At 49.2% G+C, this 17169-nt stretch overlaps 7 protein-coding genes across 7 annotated transcripts; 5 read left to right on the forward strand and 2 right to left on the reverse strand.

Annotated features, from left to right (window-relative positions):
- Nucleotides 1–1027: 1027 nt before the first annotated feature.
- Nucleotides 1028–3925, reverse strand: GIQ15_06317 (FAD dependent oxidoreductase; the record flags this gene model as incomplete). Its single annotated transcript, XM_033553734.1, has 4 exons — nucleotides 1028–1782; nucleotides 1848–1979; nucleotides 2550–3340; nucleotides 3435–3925. 4 exons carry the CDS (start codon nucleotides 3923–3925, stop codon nucleotides 1028–1030), a joined length of 2169 nt encoding a protein of 722 aa, XP_033404878.1.
- Nucleotides 3926–4209: 284 nt separating this feature from the next.
- GIQ15_06318 (ThiJ/PfpI family protein) lies at nucleotides 4210–4962 on the reverse strand (the record flags this gene model as incomplete). The annotated part of the gene is made up of 1 exon (XM_033553735.1): nucleotides 4210–4962. The coding sequence occupies one exon, from the start codon at nucleotides 4960–4962 to the stop codon at nucleotides 4210–4212; it is 753 nt and encodes a 250-aa protein (XP_033404879.1).
- A 767-nt stretch (nucleotides 4963–5729) lies between these two features.
- Nucleotides 5730–6629, forward strand: GIQ15_06319 (uncharacterized protein; the record flags this gene model as incomplete). Its single annotated transcript, XM_033553736.1, has 1 exon — nucleotides 5730–6629. The coding sequence occupies one exon, from the start codon at nucleotides 5730–5732 to the stop codon at nucleotides 6627–6629; it is 900 nt and encodes a 299-aa protein (XP_033404880.1).
- A 605-nt stretch (nucleotides 6630–7234) lies between these two features.
- On the forward strand, nucleotides 7235–8936 carry GIQ15_06320 (methionine permease; the record flags this gene model as incomplete). Its single annotated transcript, XM_033553737.1, has 3 exons — nucleotides 7235–8275; nucleotides 8341–8741; nucleotides 8795–8936. The coding sequence occupies 3 exons, from the start codon at nucleotides 7235–7237 to the stop codon at nucleotides 8934–8936; spliced, it is 1584 nt and encodes a 527-aa protein (XP_033404881.1).
- Nucleotides 8937–9640: 704 nt separating this feature from the next.
- Nucleotides 9641–10571, forward strand: GIQ15_06321 (short-chain dehydrogenase; the record flags this gene model as incomplete). The annotated part of the gene is made up of 4 exons (XM_033553738.1): nucleotides 9641–9677; nucleotides 9739–10052; nucleotides 10106–10476; nucleotides 10535–10571. 4 exons carry the CDS (start codon nucleotides 9641–9643, stop codon nucleotides 10569–10571), a joined length of 759 nt encoding a protein of 252 aa, XP_033404882.1.
- A 981-nt stretch (nucleotides 10572–11552) lies between these two features.
- On the forward strand, nucleotides 11553–12270 carry GIQ15_06322 (class 2 transcription repressor NC2; the record flags this gene model as incomplete). Its single annotated transcript, XM_033553739.1, has 4 exons — nucleotides 11553–11574; nucleotides 11633–11659; nucleotides 11778–12061; nucleotides 12154–12270. 4 exons carry the CDS (start codon nucleotides 11553–11555, stop codon nucleotides 12268–12270), a joined length of 450 nt encoding a protein of 149 aa, XP_033404883.1.
- Nucleotides 12271–12802: 532 nt separating this feature from the next.
- Nucleotides 12803–17143, forward strand: GIQ15_06323 (bystin; the record flags this gene model as incomplete). The annotated part of the gene is made up of 6 exons (XM_033553740.1): nucleotides 12803–12832; nucleotides 12913–14320; nucleotides 14379–14982; nucleotides 15389–15863; nucleotides 15957–16201; nucleotides 16258–17143. 6 exons carry the CDS (start codon nucleotides 12803–12805, stop codon nucleotides 17141–17143), a joined length of 3648 nt encoding a protein of 1215 aa, XP_033404884.1.
- Nucleotides 17144–17169: the final 26 nt, after the last annotated feature.

Consider the following 17169-nt stretch of genomic DNA (forward strand, 5'->3'; position numbering starts at 1 on the left):
TAAACGAGTTCTGGCAAGGCAAGCTGGAGTTATCACGGTCAAAGCCGCGAGAACAGTCATGGCTACGACGTTGTAGGTGAGATTGTCAAGTATATCGCTATCCCGCAGATATTCTGCGCAGGCAAGGTAGGTTCACTATCCTTTATATACATTTTTAAACTAGTTTCAGAGCCGTCGTCGATCTCACGACGGTAAACTATAGATTCACGGTCCAGATGCTGGTTCAGTTCCGTATTCCAGACGTTGGTTGAATATCGCCTGACAGAAGAAGTATCCTTTAAGGAACAATTGAGGAATCCCCTGCGGCGCTTAACCTCCAGGCGTCGCCATTCTTTGGGCTATCCTATCTTGTACTGACCCGGAACCAACAGCCACAAGAAAATCCGGGAGATTAAGCCCCAATCGTATTCCGAGCGTCCAATACTAATGGCCTTGGGCTAATGCACAGCGGCCGGACTCGTTCAAATATCATTGTTGATAAGGATGAATTGTCGGCATTATCGATTGGTAGATGGCAGGATATTGCCGTTAAGAGAGAGCCGCCTGTCTATCGGGTCACTAAGAGAGAATGCTTCGCGCATATAGACCTTGACGAAGAGAATCTCATAGACATCAAGTACTGGAACGACCTGTATGCTGCAGTTCATCAAGGAGACATAACTGAGATGTCGCCTTCTAGATACCCCGCTTGTTTTTCGTACTGCATTCGAATAGACCAGTAGTCACAAATGTTGTAAAACTAGGGATCGACGAAGTGGCCCCTTGGAATGTAATGCCGTGTATATAACGGCAACGGGGTTAGGGCGGAACTCACCCAATTCCGCGGTTCGGTAGTTTCGGCCAATATTTGACAGATAGAGGTAACATGTTGTGCGACAAAAAGTTGGAGGTCACATCCAATCAATCTTCGTCTTCGGTAGCTTGGGCAATCGATGGTCTAGACCTTCCTTGGGACTGTTGGGAGTTTATCGCACGCTCACCGACATGGCATTCACCTGTCCAGTTGGTTTTACAGACGGGGCAGACTTCAGCCTGCTGCAATCGGAAGAAGTTGCGGGTGCAGTTTTGGTGCAGACGTCCGGAGCATTGACGATTCGAGCATCGTTGGCCCTAAAAAATGATCGTAAGTAACAGAACAAGAAAATATAATCTTATCCCAGGCAGATAGAATGCCGGGAGTTCGCACCACAGTAATAATCTCCTTGCACGCAAAACACATCTTGATCTTATCGTTTCGAGGGGTGTCCCGGTCATAGTCGTCTTCGTCCTCCTCGTCATTATACGTTTCGACCAGCCATCCACGCAACTCCATTAGTGCGCGGGGAGTAAGGCTGTAATACGACTGGCGGCTCCTTTCCAGCCAGCCTTCAGCCACTAGTCGTTTCAACATGTCTTCGGCATCCTTCATACTCAATGGTTGGGCTGTACCGCCTTGAGACGTCGCCTCTGACTGTCTGCGAGTATTGTTGGCCGTGACGCGGGCAAGTCGCACAGCTTCGATGGACGAAACCACCATAGCTTCACAGCGAGAGGTATTATTCGATTCGAACATGGCATCTAGCAGGCGCTTGACATATGCAATCTCATCTGCAGTGTACGTGGTAGCGAGCTGCATCAAAGGGTCACTGGTGGAGTTTATGAGAGCGTAGACACGAGACTGTTGCGTTTGGTGGACTGTGCTGCGGATTTCGAGATCGAACCCCGATATTGCTGTGTTCGTTGCAGCTATGTAGGTATTCAGATCCGTTTGGGTGATATCTCCAGGCAGGATTTCCCTCCCCTCTACAATATTTAGAGTCAGGGACCGAGTATTGGCAGCGTCAGTAAAGTAGTGGCATGGTACATACCGCTAACAGTAAAGATGGCAGCAAGGACCGGCTTCGCTTCCTCCAGTGTCATAGTAGACCGCGCCATAAACGCCTGAAGGAATGCGCGGTGGCTGTCATCATATCCGCTGCCATCGCCCGGCATATCGGCGGCTAATTAATTGAAGCTAATGGTCTGTGTTTGTATATTCTAGTGAAATGCAGATAGATAGATGGAGGGGAAGTTCAATTTGGCCAAAAAGCGCGAAAAAAGTAAAGAGAATACGCGTGGTCACGTGTTGTGAAACGCGGTCACACGTGATCTGTATATAAAAACGACCTCAGGGACTTCATCCAGGGGAAGCAGACGAACTCTTCTCCCTATCGTTTTATCTTACTTGACGAAGGCAGATATGGACTGGAGGATGGGTGTCACAGCTGAGATTATGTCTAATATGACTAGATCTCCCACCTCCTTTAGCTATCAAGTAACAGGAGAATTGCGGAGCCCCGTACGGAGTACGGAGTATACTGCTGGCAATTACAAGGACCGAGGAACAATTCTCAATTATCACTGCTGACACAATTGAAAGTTCAGTATATCTCACGGTCCGAGCATGTGGGCAACTTCAGAGCACCGTCGATGGATCAATCAACACAATATAAAACGTTGCATCAATGAGCAAAATATTGGTTTATCCTAGAGCTTGCTTCCAGGAGAGACGTCCTTGAGCCCCAATTTACTCACATCCACGCTAGGCTCAATTCCTGAAATCATCTCCGCCATCACTTTCCCCGTTCCGAGGCAGAGTGAAATACCCCAAGGACCATGCCCCGTTGCCATGAACACTCCGCCGGAGACGCGGGCAGCGCTCCCTGTTATCTCATCCTTGAGACGGGCGACGATGGGTAGCCCAGACTCTATATATGGGCGGAAACAAAGAGATTCCCTAAGCACTTCCAAGTCATCGATGTTCGCTTCCTCTGGATTCTCCTGTGGACGGCCCATTAAGACGCGCGCCGCTTCTCTGACACGCTCGGTTTTGTCCTTCGTCATCAGGGCTTCTGCGTCAGTCGCTACTTCAGGCAGTGGGATGTCCAGCCCATTCAGCCCAGCAAGATATATCTCTGCATTGGCTCGAGCGAAGATTTCTGAGCTAAACCCGCAGGATTGCGGATAAGTTGTGAATACTGCATGACTCTTACCTCCATAGGTTTCCTGCTCGTGATGCAGAGTATGACGTGGGGAGCGGAAGACGAGCGAATACCCAGACAATGCAAGAACCGGGATATGTGCTTTGGACAGCGGGAAGACTGAGCCGAAAGCTCGAGGCGTCCACGGTCCGGCGGCGAACACGAGGTTTGTGCATGGAACGTTTGACCTTATGTGCGACTTGGTATCCTCAATCACCACCTCTGATATCACTCCCGAAGCCGCGTCGTTTAGTGCGGATACAACTCGGGCAGGGTTGTGAATGCGCACACCTCGCTCGATGCATTTTGCAGTCATGAACTGGCATAGCCGCAATGGGTCTCTGTGGGTGTTTCATCTTGATCAGCAGCCTATCTATAGATCGCATGGAGTATTATGCCATGATCACAAAGCCTAGGGTAGGTAGCTTGACTGACATCTGTGCAACGCAGCTATCGTTACTGATCTTCTCTACCGTACCACCATTCTGTTTTGTCAACCATGCAGGCGAAGGATCTTGGCTCTCTGTTACCAGGCTGTCCTTGTCGGTGTCCTTTATAGCGGCTTCAGCCCGACTGGCTCCCCGACGCAGCCAGTCATCACCTCTCGCGGTCTTCTTTCCATCTCGGCCTACCACCTGTAGACTCACGGCGCTTCCTTGCATGTATCCCCATCTCTCTCCTCCGCTATGCTGAGCTGCAAGCTGTCGGTGTAGGTCGAATGATAGGGCACCCAAAGGTTGAAGCTCAGGCGAAAACCAGTCCCTCGCGAGGAACCCTGCTGCTTTGCCAGATGCACACGCAAACAGCTCCGGCGACGAGTCGACGATGTGAATCTCCCGTTGTTGATTGCTCTGTATATCGGGGTCAGAGAGAAAGTAGGCGATGGAAACGCCAATGATCCCACCGCCAACAATAACGGTTGACATGGCTGCTACCCTCGATGTCTACCTCAGGTAGGGTTTTACAAAAAAATTCAAGGGATCCAAGCTTTCCATTTATACTTCATCGCCTTGGGTTATTATGCTATCCCACCATCTACATATGAGTCAGGAATACGCGAGTTGGAGTAAGTAGGATAAAAGTTGGAGTGAAAAGAGTGGAAAATTGCTTGGGAGAGGAGTATGCGGAGAACCACTAAATTTAGGTGCATCTTCGTCCGAGAGGCTTGGGACAGCTTAACTAGATACTTCCACCAAACGCAAGATCTCTCCTACTTGTTGTCTGTCACATAGTGCGCGAACGGGTCTTTCCTCCAGTCCACGTCACGCACGTATTCCATCCCTTCGCTGACCATGTTGCTCACCACCGTCCCATACACAGCTTCGATAAATGCAAAAGTCAAGTCAATACCGGCTGAAACTCCGGATGACGTCCACACATTCCCGTCGGCCACCCACCTCGCCTCAGGAACCCAGTTGACCTTCGGACCGCTTTTGACAACCCTGTTGTACACCTGTTTATTGGTTGTTGCATATCGTCCATCCAGGATCCCCGTCTTCGCGAGGAGCTCAGACCCGGTGCAGACGGTAAGAATGTACTTCAAGCTAGGATACGTGCGCTTGATATATGCAAGTAGCGGGCCAAGGTCCGGAGCCTCGGTTCCAAAGCCGCCAGGGATGAGGAGCACATCGAGCGACGGCGCGGTGTCAAATGTATGCGTTGGCAAGACGGCTTCCCCGAACGAAGAGCCAAACCTGTTTATATTCGGAGATCGAACCTGGGTAGAGACCGGGTCCAGTGTTTCTGCGATGATCGAGAGATTCAGCTTCCGGGTCAAGGAGAGCAGGTTCAATGCGTCAATTGGGCCAAAGACGTCCAGGGCTTGGAATGCAGGGAAGAGCACAACTCCAAAGTTTGCGGGCAGGCCATCATTTGGGGATTGTGGCAGGGGAAGTGATGTATTATCAGGGAAAGCATTGGCAGCGGCTACCAGTGCCCAGAAGGCAGGGTTTAACAAGCGCATATTTTGAGTATATAGAGAAGACCACCAACTTCGCCTGATGGTTAAAACTCCCACTTACCTGCCTTCAAGGAACGCAACCAACGTTTTATATTTACAAATTCTACGATGAACAAACGCCATATACACTGTGGAACAGATCTATCTCAATGATCTTTGTTCCGCGTCGCGCCCATGGACGAATCGCGAAGGCCATTCGTGTGACATGGGGCCCGGAAATCGTTGGTTCGAGCAGAATATCGATGATCAAATTCGCGCTTGTGGTAGATATATCGACGATGGTCCGACTCTCGTCCAACCATATTCCACTCCTACGGATTATCCCACGGAATACGCCGTTTTCAAAGAAAACGCCCATCACATATCGATCCAAGACCATGTCGCTCATTGAGTCATTGTATCACGTACTAAAACCGGTAGCGGGCCTTGCATCGACGTCATAGAAATCCTTACTCCGGCTTATCCTGCAACAGCGATAATATAAATAATCACCATCAATGATATGGCACAGGCTCCTCCGAGATCGATAAATCAATAGCTCCCACATCACCTTGGGCTCTGCTAATAGTGGGCTGAGGCGCGCCCTTGATACGAGGCAAGGTCTATTCGGACTTTACTTATAAATCAAGCACATTCTCAACTAGCTATATATTTAGACGAGTGACCCTTTAAAAAATTATTGTCATCATCATCGTCGTCATCGTTATCGAATTGCGCAGCCTTAATTCGACCAACAAGTGATACCTGAACTATTCTCACGCGAGAAGAAAATGGCAACGCAAAAGGTTACTATCGTGGGTGCTGACGGAAAGCTGGGCCCCTCAGTGCTCGACGAGCTGCTTGCATCTGGCAAGTTTCAGGTATGCGTTTTCAAGCGTGCCTCGTCCAAGTCGAAATCAGAGTATCCTCCATCTGTCCGCGTCGTCCGCGTCTCTGATGATTTCCCTGTCGACGAAGTTGCCGATGCCCTGAAAGGCCAGGATGCTCTCGTGGTAACCATTACCCCCTACCTAACCGAGCTACAAAAGCGTCTAGCAGACGCGGCGGTCAAGGCCGGAGTGAAGCACTTCATTCCTGCAGACTTTGGAAGTTGTGATTCCCAGGACAAGAAGGTCTGCGAGCTGGCTCCTTTATACGGTAGAAAGGCTGATGTACGACAACATCTCCAAGAACTATCGGCTAGCAGTAGGCACGGGTTCTTCTGGACGAGCCTGGTGTGCGGTCATTTCTTCAACGATGATCTCCATTTGAAACATATCTTTTTGGAAGATGGCAGAGCAGATGTTTTTGGTGACGGAGAACTCCGCGCATCCACCAGCACATTGAAGCAAATCGGCAGAGCTACTGCAAAGGTCCTCGAGCTGGGCGCCAGCGAGAAGACGAAGAACAGGGTCCTCTATATCCAGAGCTTCTGTGTGTCACAGAACCAGGTCATTGCTGCTGTTGAGCGTGCCGCTAGCACCAAGCTCAAGGTAGAATCCATTGATGCGCAAAAATTCATGGATAAATGGAAGCCAAAGGCGGACGAGGGTGATCCCGATGGCGCAGAGGAGCTGATTTGGGCTCTCGGCACTTTATACGCAAACTGGGAGGAGAGGGAATTGTCAAATAATCTCCTTGGCCTGTCGGAAGAAGATCTTGATGAAGTGGTGGCCGGAATACTCGGCTAGGCCTACTTAGATATGCAGGAAACGCAAACATGTACAGCCACACGTGAATGAGAGCATCACCCCTCTGAAGAGGTTCTGTTTCAAATAATGTAGGCATTGTCTACGGAATAAAACACAGTAGGGATACACTGCCATCGATATCTTGATGACCTGGTCATTGACTACTTCTGTTACATCGAATAACTCACAACCCAATAACATCACCGAGACATATCCTATCATGTGTACGGCTCCGTATCGGCGTGGGGGGTTAACTGATTAACTAGTTACACAGATTGCGATCCGAACCGATGTGAGCACCTGGCATGTCTCCTCTGATCGAATATTTGCTTATCTCAACCTCGTGCCAGCAAGATCTCAGATCTATGAACATTGCATCTAGGTCCCCCCACTGCTATTCGAAAGCATACAGCTACTTAAATACTTTATATCAGAGGGTTATAGCTTTATCATAATGGCTTCTCGAATCCTTCTCATCTTATCAGATACCCAACCCCGTCCAGGGGCTGAACAGCACCGGTTTTTCCAAGTCATCCTTCCAATTTCTACTCCCATTACTTCCAGTTATAGCGTTCTTTGAAGAACCGGAGAGCATCATATTTATTATGCACACCAAGGGGGAAATCCAACCTCTCCTTACTTCCGAGCCTAGTTCAGAGTATGAGAGGGTACTCGGCAATGCTAAGGTCCTACGAAACATAGAAAACGCTACTATCCCTGAAACTGCCACATATGGTAGAAATATTTCCTGCGGAAATGCCTATGTCCTCGTCCTCTCTCAGATGATCGGTTGCTCGATCTTTGCAACACCCGGGAGCATCGTCCGGTCGGCAGGGAGTGTCGGCGTCACTCTTCTATTATGGATATTCGGTGCATGTATTGCAGCTTGCGATCTTGCTATATATACAGAATATGGATGTATGCTACCTCGTTCCGGCGGCGACAAGGTGTACCTCGAGTTTACGTATCGTCGTCCGAGATTTCTTGCGTCCACCCTATTTGCCATTTCAGCTGTTGCCCTAGGGGTTTCCGCGACGAACTGCATCGTTTTCGGTCAGTATATGTTATTTGCTCTCGGAATGGAGGCAACGGTGGCTGCCCAAAGAGGCTTTGCAGTTGGCCTTCTTCTTGCAGCTTGCATAATTCATGGATACTTCTTAAAGGCCGGCATCCGGATCCAAAACATCCTCGGATGGGTGATAATATTGATTATCGCTTTCATGATATCCACGGGCATCTACGTCATCTTTTTTCAGAAACGTCCAACCATTACCGAATTTCCTGAGCTGTTTTCTTGGGATGGGGTCTGGGAAGGCTCTAACTGGGGATTTGGTGTCCTCGCAACCTCCCTTTTGAAAGTATTTAGCACATTTTCCGGATTATGTACTACGAATGTCGTGCTCAACGAGGTTAAGAACCCGGTCAGGACTCTCAAAGTCGTGGGGCTGTCGGCATTTGTGACTGTCTGCATTCTATATGCGCTCATCAACGTGGCTTATTTTATGGTGGTGCCGATCGAAGATATCAAACGCAGTGGACAATTAGTAGCAGCTTTATTTTTTGAACGTGTGTTTGGGCCAGGATTTGGAAAAACCACCCTTCCTCTCCTTGTCGCAATCTCGGCCGCTGGAAAGGTCATGGTTACGGTCTTCACGTCGGCAAGTAACCCCCCATTCTCCAGCTAATATGGCTTAGCTGACATCTCCAACAGGCACGAGTCAACCAGGAGATAGCAAGACAGGGCTTCCTCCCATTTTCTCGCTACCTTTCGTCATCACAGCCATTCAACACACCGCTGGGGGGCATTATCGTCCACTTAATCCCTACGGTACTCACGATATGGCTACCACCCCCAGGCGATGTATACAATTTTATCCTAGACGTCCAAGGGTACCCTAACGAAATTTTCGGTGTTGCCATTACATTTGGCCTAATATTACTTCGATGGAGACGGCCAGAGCTTCTACGACCATTCAAGACATGGCTTCCGACAGTGTGGTTTCGAATGGCCGTTGGAGCTTCGTTGATCGTTGCCCCTTTCTTCCCTCCCCCCAACGGACAAGGGGATGTTCACTTTTTCTATGCAACTTATGCAATCGTTGGAGCTGGTTTGTAAGGCTTCCTTTGAGCAACTAAATTTCACTGAAGGCTAACTTCGTCCGTAGAATTGTTTTGTCGGTATTATACTGGTGGATCTGGACTATTGTCCTTCCAAATTGGAACGGATATCGACTTGAAGAAGAAGTCGAAATTCTCGATGATGGGACAAGTATTACGAAACTAGTCCACGTCAGCAAACAAACTTGAGGTTTGACACGGAATGTCCTAAGGTCATATCATATTGTTTACTTTGTCGAATATACACCCTTCGCTTAACAACTACCCGTTTTCGGCCCTTCATACCATTTCAGTCCGGCTTTAGGCGCATTTTACATTAACATGATATATGATATGATATAATTATAGATTATAATCTCGTACTTGCAGACCGTACTGCACTTCTCTCTCTGATGAGTTAATACGGAATCGGTAATGTAGCCAGACCACTCGGTAAATGATATGATATTCACCAGATGTATATAACTTGGTAGATGAGTCCCTATTGACTATCATCAAGTCTCAGGGCTCTAGTTGTATACTATTCAATATACTAGTTCTAGTCCTAAGGGGTTATTAAAACAAGCAAGGGACTGACCCAGAACTAGATTATATATTGAGAAGCGTGGTTTATATTGTCTAGCTCAGTGCAAAGATGAGTATACCTGCATATGAATATGTTCAAAGCGAACTAGCCCAGCCTGCCCTGGGTGGGAAGATGGTTATATGTTCACCCTTGCCTGGAGTGTCCCCTGGAGCTGGATGTGTTGTTGCTAGCGAGCCGGAAGTTCCCAGCCCACTAAGGACAACCTGAAATATTTAAACGCTAACATTGTTTATTTTCTTTGATACCACACACATCATCTAAACAAACACCTTCTTGCAGATCAGAAACTGCTCTATAAGCTATCAAGATGGGCAAGACTATCATCCTCACTGGTGCCTCTCGCGGTAAGCTAACTATAGGCCATCGTGAAGCCATCTTCTGCTAAACTAACCTGCCCGCACTTAGGTATCGGCTTAGCTGTTGCTAAGTATCTCTTGCAGGCGCCACAGTCCTGCAACCTGGTGCTTGTAGCCCGCACTGAGGCTCCGCTGCTGGAGCTGAAGGAGAAACATCCAACCCAAGTTCAGGTCCTCTGCGGTGATGTCTCTGACTTCTCTCTTGCCCGCGAGGCGGTTGCCTATGCCCTCAGATCTTATGGCAGACTCGACGGGCTGATCGTCAACCATGGCGTCCTCGCACCCGTTAGCAGACTGGAGCAGTGCGATGTTAAAGAATGGAGCAAGGCATATGATATCAATCTATTCAGCGCTGTGGAATTTGTAGGTTTGACCAATTAACTCTTTTATTCTTACAACGCTAACTACATAAACAGGTGAAGCAATGTATCCCGCACCTCCGTTTGGCCCGCGGACGCGTCGTTTTCACGTCTTCTGGCGCAGCAACAGGACCGGTGAACGGATGGGGAATGTACGGTTCTTCCAAGGCCGCGATGAACCACCTCAACATGACCCTGGCCCACGAGGAGCCTGAAATCATCTCGGTGGCTATCCGCCCAGGAATGGTCGACACCCAGATGCAGCGCGAACTCAGATCTCAGTACATCGACACGCTTGGCCCCAAGGACGGCTCTCGGTTCGTTGCCGCGCACGAGGAAGGGAAGCTGTTGAAGCCAGAACAGCCCGGCACCGTGATTGCAAAGCTGATCCTGAGCGCCCCGCAGGAACTGAGCGGTAAATTTCTAACGTATGTCTCCAAGTCCATTCTCGATTTTCGATTCTTAACTAACCAAATCCGTCGGTAGCTGGAACGACGAGGTCTTGGCCAATTACCAGGCTTGAGATTACACGTTATCTGCATAGACTTGAAGCAATGTCAGCATGTCATACTGGCAAGATGGAAACGTTGGTAGCAAGAAGGGTTCATAAGAAATAGCTCAGTCGAAAGGTTAATGGATACATGTTGTAAGCATTAGATGCAAAGCACCTTAATATTTAGCATGGAGTGGAAGTTTTTTCTTCATTGCAGGTGGGGGGCATAAACATAGATAGCTAGGGACACAACATACCATGAATTAATTAGCATCTAGAAAAGATAAAAAGAACAAGAAAGGCCATGCTAATCCAATCACTCGTCCATCTCCATTTGTGTGAGGTGACCCAAGTCAAGTCTATCGATCACCGTTGCCCTCTCAATATTAACCAGGGCCTAGGTTGTTGTACTACGGTAATAAGCCTATACTTTGCCAGTTAGCATTGCAGTCTTCTCATGTACGTGAAGAGCGCAGTAGGAGGCAGTAGTATTTTTCAGAGGTCCGTTTGGCTAGGACAGGTAAATCACCATAGTAATGTATGATAGGGGCGACAACAAAGTTCATCATGTAGGATAGTGTGCTGATAGCATCGAACTGAGAAGTACATACCATTGTCATTATTGTCCCAGCGAGATGGACACTCGCTAGGACGTTGCAGCCCGAGAGCTGAGGTCGAAGTCGAGTCGAGGTCGAGTTGAAATCGAGTTGTTGAAGAGAAAAGGAATTTTTTCTGTGCCCCAAAAGGGAAAAAAGCTTTTAAATCAACGCGGAAAAACCGGAACCCGGAGATAAGAAATTCCGAAAGCCCTTGCTGAGTCAGCTTCCGATAAAGATCGAAACGATAAAGGAAAAAGGCGAAAGCGTCGCGGATGGTTTGGAAGAATATAGAATAAAGTAAATCTCGAGCTCGCGCACGCCAGGCTGTCTGCTTTCTTCCATCCCGGACCCAGCTGAAGCAATATTGTCGGCCCATACTGCGCGCGTCACAGGCGCTGTTTAACCTGCAACCATGTCTGATAGAGAATTTGGAGGTAGGCACCCGTTGATATTGCCCCTCGGTGGACGAACGCGACTAACTTGCGCCTGCAGGCAACGATGATCTCTCACTTCCGAAAGGTAACTCCCTTTCTCATCCTTGGAGAACTTGGATATCCCATACGCCTGATGCTGTGGACTAGGGCTGCCCTAGCTATGAGTCCTATGGCATATGAGTCTACTTGTCAAGATCTTATAGCTAACGTCATCCTCTTCCCGACAGCCACGGTACAAAAAATAATAACAGAAATCCTACCGCCTTCCTCTGGACAGACCTTTGCGAAAGATGCCCGAGACTTGCTCATAGAATGCTGCGTTGAGTTCATAACGCTGATATCATCCGAGGCAAACGAGATCAGTGAGAAGGAGGCAAAGAAGACAATCGCCTGTGAACATATCGAAAAGGCGCTTACCGACCTGGGGTTTGGGGACTATGTTCCGGATGTCCTTGCCATCGCCGAAGAGCATAAAGAACAGCTAAAGGTACGCCGGGGAAGCTCACCTCTATACCTTTACTCTCGTCGCAGTCACGGGGCAACTGGTTGTTGATACATATTAACATTTACTCTTTACAGACTCGAGAGAAGCGGACAAACAAGATCGACCAGAGCGGCATGTCGCATGAAGAGCTGCTGCAGCTTCAGCAAGAGCTGTTCCGCTCGGCAGGGGAGAAATATAACTCAGGGAGCTGAGTGGTTTCTTCCAGCGGCCCGATAATTGTGTTCACGACCTTTGCCATGATATGGGATGAGTGCTATTGGAGTTTGTCGGCGTAGTCTAGCTTTGGTTTGGGCTTTGTGTGGTTATTTTTTATATTTTGCATTTTAATTGCTTTGCAAGGAGTCGTTGCAGTCATAATTTTGATCCTCCGTTATTATTAGAAGGAGTATTAATTTAATCACCTATTCCTAATACCGTATAAATACTTGACACGCATTATCAAAGCTCTCTTCTTGAGCTTGCACTTTTCGGTTCTTCTCCCTCCAAATTTATTGATATCACGTGACATCGCCATCTTCAAATGTCCAAATGAAGCTGCAAAAGCATCGGACAAGACGATCATAAATCGGGGATATTCCACAGAGCTCCGTTGACTGTTTGCTCTTTTGGCTACCTGAAGCCGGTCGCAAATACGCGACGCCACCGCTATTGCACCGACCATTGAGCACTATCAGCTGTTGAGGATATAATCGCCAGTGCGACGCGGCGAAGAAGCTGCCCACCATGCCGCAGTTTAGCAGCGATAATGTCTTGGTAAGTCGTCGTTAGATATAACAATACCATATTTTCATAGCACCGGCTGTGATCGCTAACATTCTTTTCCCGCCGTATAGCTAATCTCGCCGGGGTCGCAAGTCACCCTCGCGCAGCTTGGGCTGCCAGAATCCTTCACTCCGGCTCGATTTCGGTTTCCGACGCGCATGTTTCCAGCTGCAAAGAAGGGAGAATGGGAACCGCATAAAATACGCGAACGCGTTGTCACCGTTAAGAAAGTTGTAACGCCAAAGCCACCTGCTACGGAGACCGCCGTGCCAACAGGCGATGGGGAGGCCGCAGCAATAGACGTGGACAGCTCGAAGCAGGATGTAGAAATGAAAGACGCATCCGAGGATACGGCCAAAGAACCTGCTACCGAGAAGGATGGCGAAACCCAGGCAGCCGTCGAAGAAAAGGAAGAAATGACCGTGTACGAGGAGGATACCACATCAGACGAAGGCGCGGTGTACGCACTACACAACGGAGCTGTCGAGGACTGGTCATGTTTCTTCGCGCTCCTGACACATATCTACAATACCCTAAGCCCGCCGTTCCATACGCCCATGATAATTATCGCACAGCCAGCTTGGACCGCCGGTGACCGGGAGAGGCTGACCCAGTTCGTGTTTGAGAAGTTCAAGACGCCAGCGTTTTGTTTGATGGACTCTGCGTTGGCTGTTTGCTATGCATACAATACTCCCAATGCTACCGTTATTGATGTCGGACACGGTAAAGCGGACGTCACAGCGGTAACAGACTTTATAGTCAACGAGCACGGACGAGGAATAGCGCTAGAAGGATGCGGCGGCAAAGCACTGACAGACAGACTACTGGAGCTGTTGGGTCCCAAGGGGTTCACGCGTGATATGTGCGAGGAATTAAAAAAGAACCCCATATGCGAGATACTACCGCCCGGGACTCCTTTACCCAAGGATGATGGTCCGGAATCGGCCGGCCATGAACCCACCAAACAGGCCCCCTCCGTAACCCCAGGCATGGGCCCGGACATGCCTCGCAACCTAGGGAATGGTGACAAGGAAGACGACGAGGGCGTGCTGGACGTTGCTACCATCGTCAGCAAGGGCAATGCAAGTGAGTTCCTTGCAAAGCGAGAAAAGGAGAAGGCGGAGAAAGCAGCATCCCGGAAGGCCCAGGCTGCTGAATCTCTAGCTGCCAGACATGCCCGTCTTCCAAATTCAAAGAAGGCCAAAGCCAACTTCCACTACGAAGGGCCGTCTAACCCGGAGGCTGGGAGCTCAGGTGTAGCGCAAGGTGCTAAGCAAAAGAGGGATATAGAGGTCGGCGTGGAACGGCTCCTAGCCGCATCACCACTCGAATCAAGCGCCGACGACCGCTGTGGTTACGGAATTTTGGAGACCCTTGCCGCTCAAATCCATCATACTATCCTCTCTGTTCCCGAGGCATCAAGCCGCAGTGGTCTGTGGGATTCCCTTATCATTCTCGGAAACGGCAGTAAAATAAAAGGTACATCCGTTATTCGTTCCATATAAACGAGAACTTATTGTTAACATTGCACGTTTAGGATTCCCACAAGCACTGCTATCTACCATCACCCAAAGATACGTGCTCTCCCCGTCATCTGGGACTATCTTCACGTCTGAGATACCTTCGACCTTCTCCACCCCACTGGCTACAGGCGCAAACACACCGGCCCAAGCCCAAAACCCAGGTCCTTTCCTCCACCCCGCAGCTCACGGTGTGAACCCTCTACTTGTCGCCGCCACTCACTCAAACAACCCAGCAACGCCCAACCATCTAAACCCCAACGCCGCACTATCAGCCGACCCCAACATGCTAGCCTATCACAAATCTACAGGCCATTCGCAAACACCGACAGGTATCAGACTCCTCAAGCCTCCAGAGTATTTCCCTGAGTGGAAAGAACAAGGTGCAGGCAGCACAGGCGGCCAGCTGGCCGGTGCGAACCCTCCCGCAAACACGGAGACGAACGGTGGGAATTCTGCGACAGGGGTAGCATCCGGCTCCAACAACGTCGGCATGGAAGAAGCAACATTCCTGGGCGCACAGGTAGCTGCCAAGGTGGTGTTCATCGTGGATCAGGGAGCCAGCAAGGGGTATCTCAGCCGGCTTGAGTATAACGAAGTCGGTCCAACGGCGATTCACAAGTATTCTCTATAGTTATGGTTGCTCGCTTCTATGAGCTTGTACTGGTAAAATATGGCTGGAAAGGTGGCTAGGTATAGGCTATCATCGTATCTTAATCTATCCAGTCTCTTCTTTATATCTTCTCATCTTTATATCTTCATCTCATCTATATCCTCATCTCATCTATATCTTCATCTCATCTATATCATCTCTATCGTCTTTATATCGTCTTTACATCTTATTGTATAAGCTAGTCTGCTTTGGGGTTAGGGCGCTTCTTATCGCCCACACTGATAAAGTCTAACTCGATAATTTATTCAAGTCGCAATTCTCATTCTCACAAACGAGATTCAGGTCGCAACAGCTTGCCGGAGCAGTATCGACAGCCGGAAGGGAACTATTCGAGTGCGATTGCTAGCTAGACAGTGTCGCCGGCGGCCACCCAGCTCGCGGGGTCGTGCTTCAAACTATTGCTGCGCCTATCTTATCTTCACACAATCTCTGGGCGCACACCAGAAGAACCATGCCAAAGTCCACCACATCGAGGGCGTCGGGCTCTGAACGGCGGCATATACCCCTAGCAGATGAGATAATGTCTTCTGGCCATCTCCGCACAAAGTCTGGCAAGCGGAAATCTCGATCCGAAGACGACACGCGGGATGACCACTACATCGACTCCAAGGCCTCGAAGAAGATTCTACAGATCGGAAGGGACCTGGCTGACGAGGATGCTGCCGAGACTAGAGCTGCCGCAGAAGCTGCTGGCATAGATATAAAGGCGAAGGCTGCGTTTGACTTTGAATCCCGGTTAGCTGGTGAAGATTTTACATTCGAAGATGAAGAGGATGTGGCCCAGTATGACGATGCGCAGTGGGAGGATGAAGGAGAGGTCGAAGAAGTGGTATGTTCTAGTCGCGGACTTGGACATGATGAAATTCGCGGGTTAAACTGCAGTTTTTGCGACATCTTTTGCTAACAGGTTTGCCTGGAGTAGGAAGTTGACCCGAACGACCTAGATATGTTCCACAAATTCTTACCACGGGGCGAGGAAGACCCTATATTCCACTCAGGGGAGGCAGATGCGGATAGAAATGGAGAGAGCACCAATTTGGCCGACCTGATACTTGAAAAAATTGCGGCACATGAAGCAGGCCAGTCAACAGAACCTCTGGTCCTCGGCGGTGGTGCCCCAGAAGACGCCATAGAAATTCCGGCTAAAGCATTAGAAGTCTATGATAAGTATGTTACTTCATCGATGGGGAGACATGGATACCCAAATGCTAACTTACCTATAGAGTCGGCTACCTCCTTTCCCGGTACAAGTCCGGCCCCCTGCCCAAACCATTTAAAATCCTACCTACCCTACCATACTGGGACGCCTTGCTCTCGGTCACGAAACCCGAAGCGTGGACTGCCAATGCAATCTACGCCGGCACCCGAATATTTATATCCGCGAAGCCACACATCGCCCAGCAGTACATATCCATGGTTCTCTTGGAGCGAGTCCGTGACGATATCAGAGAAACTAAGAAATTACACGTACACATATACAATGCGCTAAAGAAGGCATTGTACAAACCCGCCTGTTTCTTCAAGGGTTTCCTATTCCCGCTCATCGCTAGCGGAACCTGCACATTGCGAGAAGCACAGATAATCTCCAGTGTGATAACGCGCGTGTCGATACCCGTGCTTCACTCCGCTGCCGCACTTCTTCGATTATGTGAAATTTCAGCAGAACAAACTACTTCTTCTTTCAATGCAGAGGGTACAGGCGCCACAAATATGTTCATTCGTGTATTCTTGGACAAGAAATATGCCCTTCCATACAAGGTCATTGACGCTCTTGTGTTCCACTTCCTCCGGTTCCGCGCTACAAAGCCTACTGACGACAGCGGTGATGCAAACATGGACGGCTCAGGGACCTACTCTGCCGCTGCTGCAAGGGACTATAAGCTCCCAGTCCTGTGGCATCAATCTCTCCTTGCCTTTGCCCAGCGTTATCGAAATGATATCACGGAAGACCAGCGTGAAGCATTGCTTGACCTCCTTCTCTCCAACGGACATAAAGATATTGGACCGGAGGTCCGAAGGGAGCTGTTGGCGGGCAGAGGGAGAGGTATAGTCGTACCCGAGGCCGTCGAAAACAACGGGGGCGATGATACCATGGATATGGCCATTTGAATGTACCTGATAAAAATGACAAAATT

This window comes from Arthroderma uncinatum (assembly GCF_011692745.1).
Source record: "Arthroderma uncinatum strain CBS 119779 chromosome Unknown scaffold4, whole genome shotgun sequence".
NCBI lineage: Eukaryota > Fungi > Ascomycota > Eurotiomycetes > Onygenales > Arthrodermataceae > Arthroderma > Arthroderma uncinatum.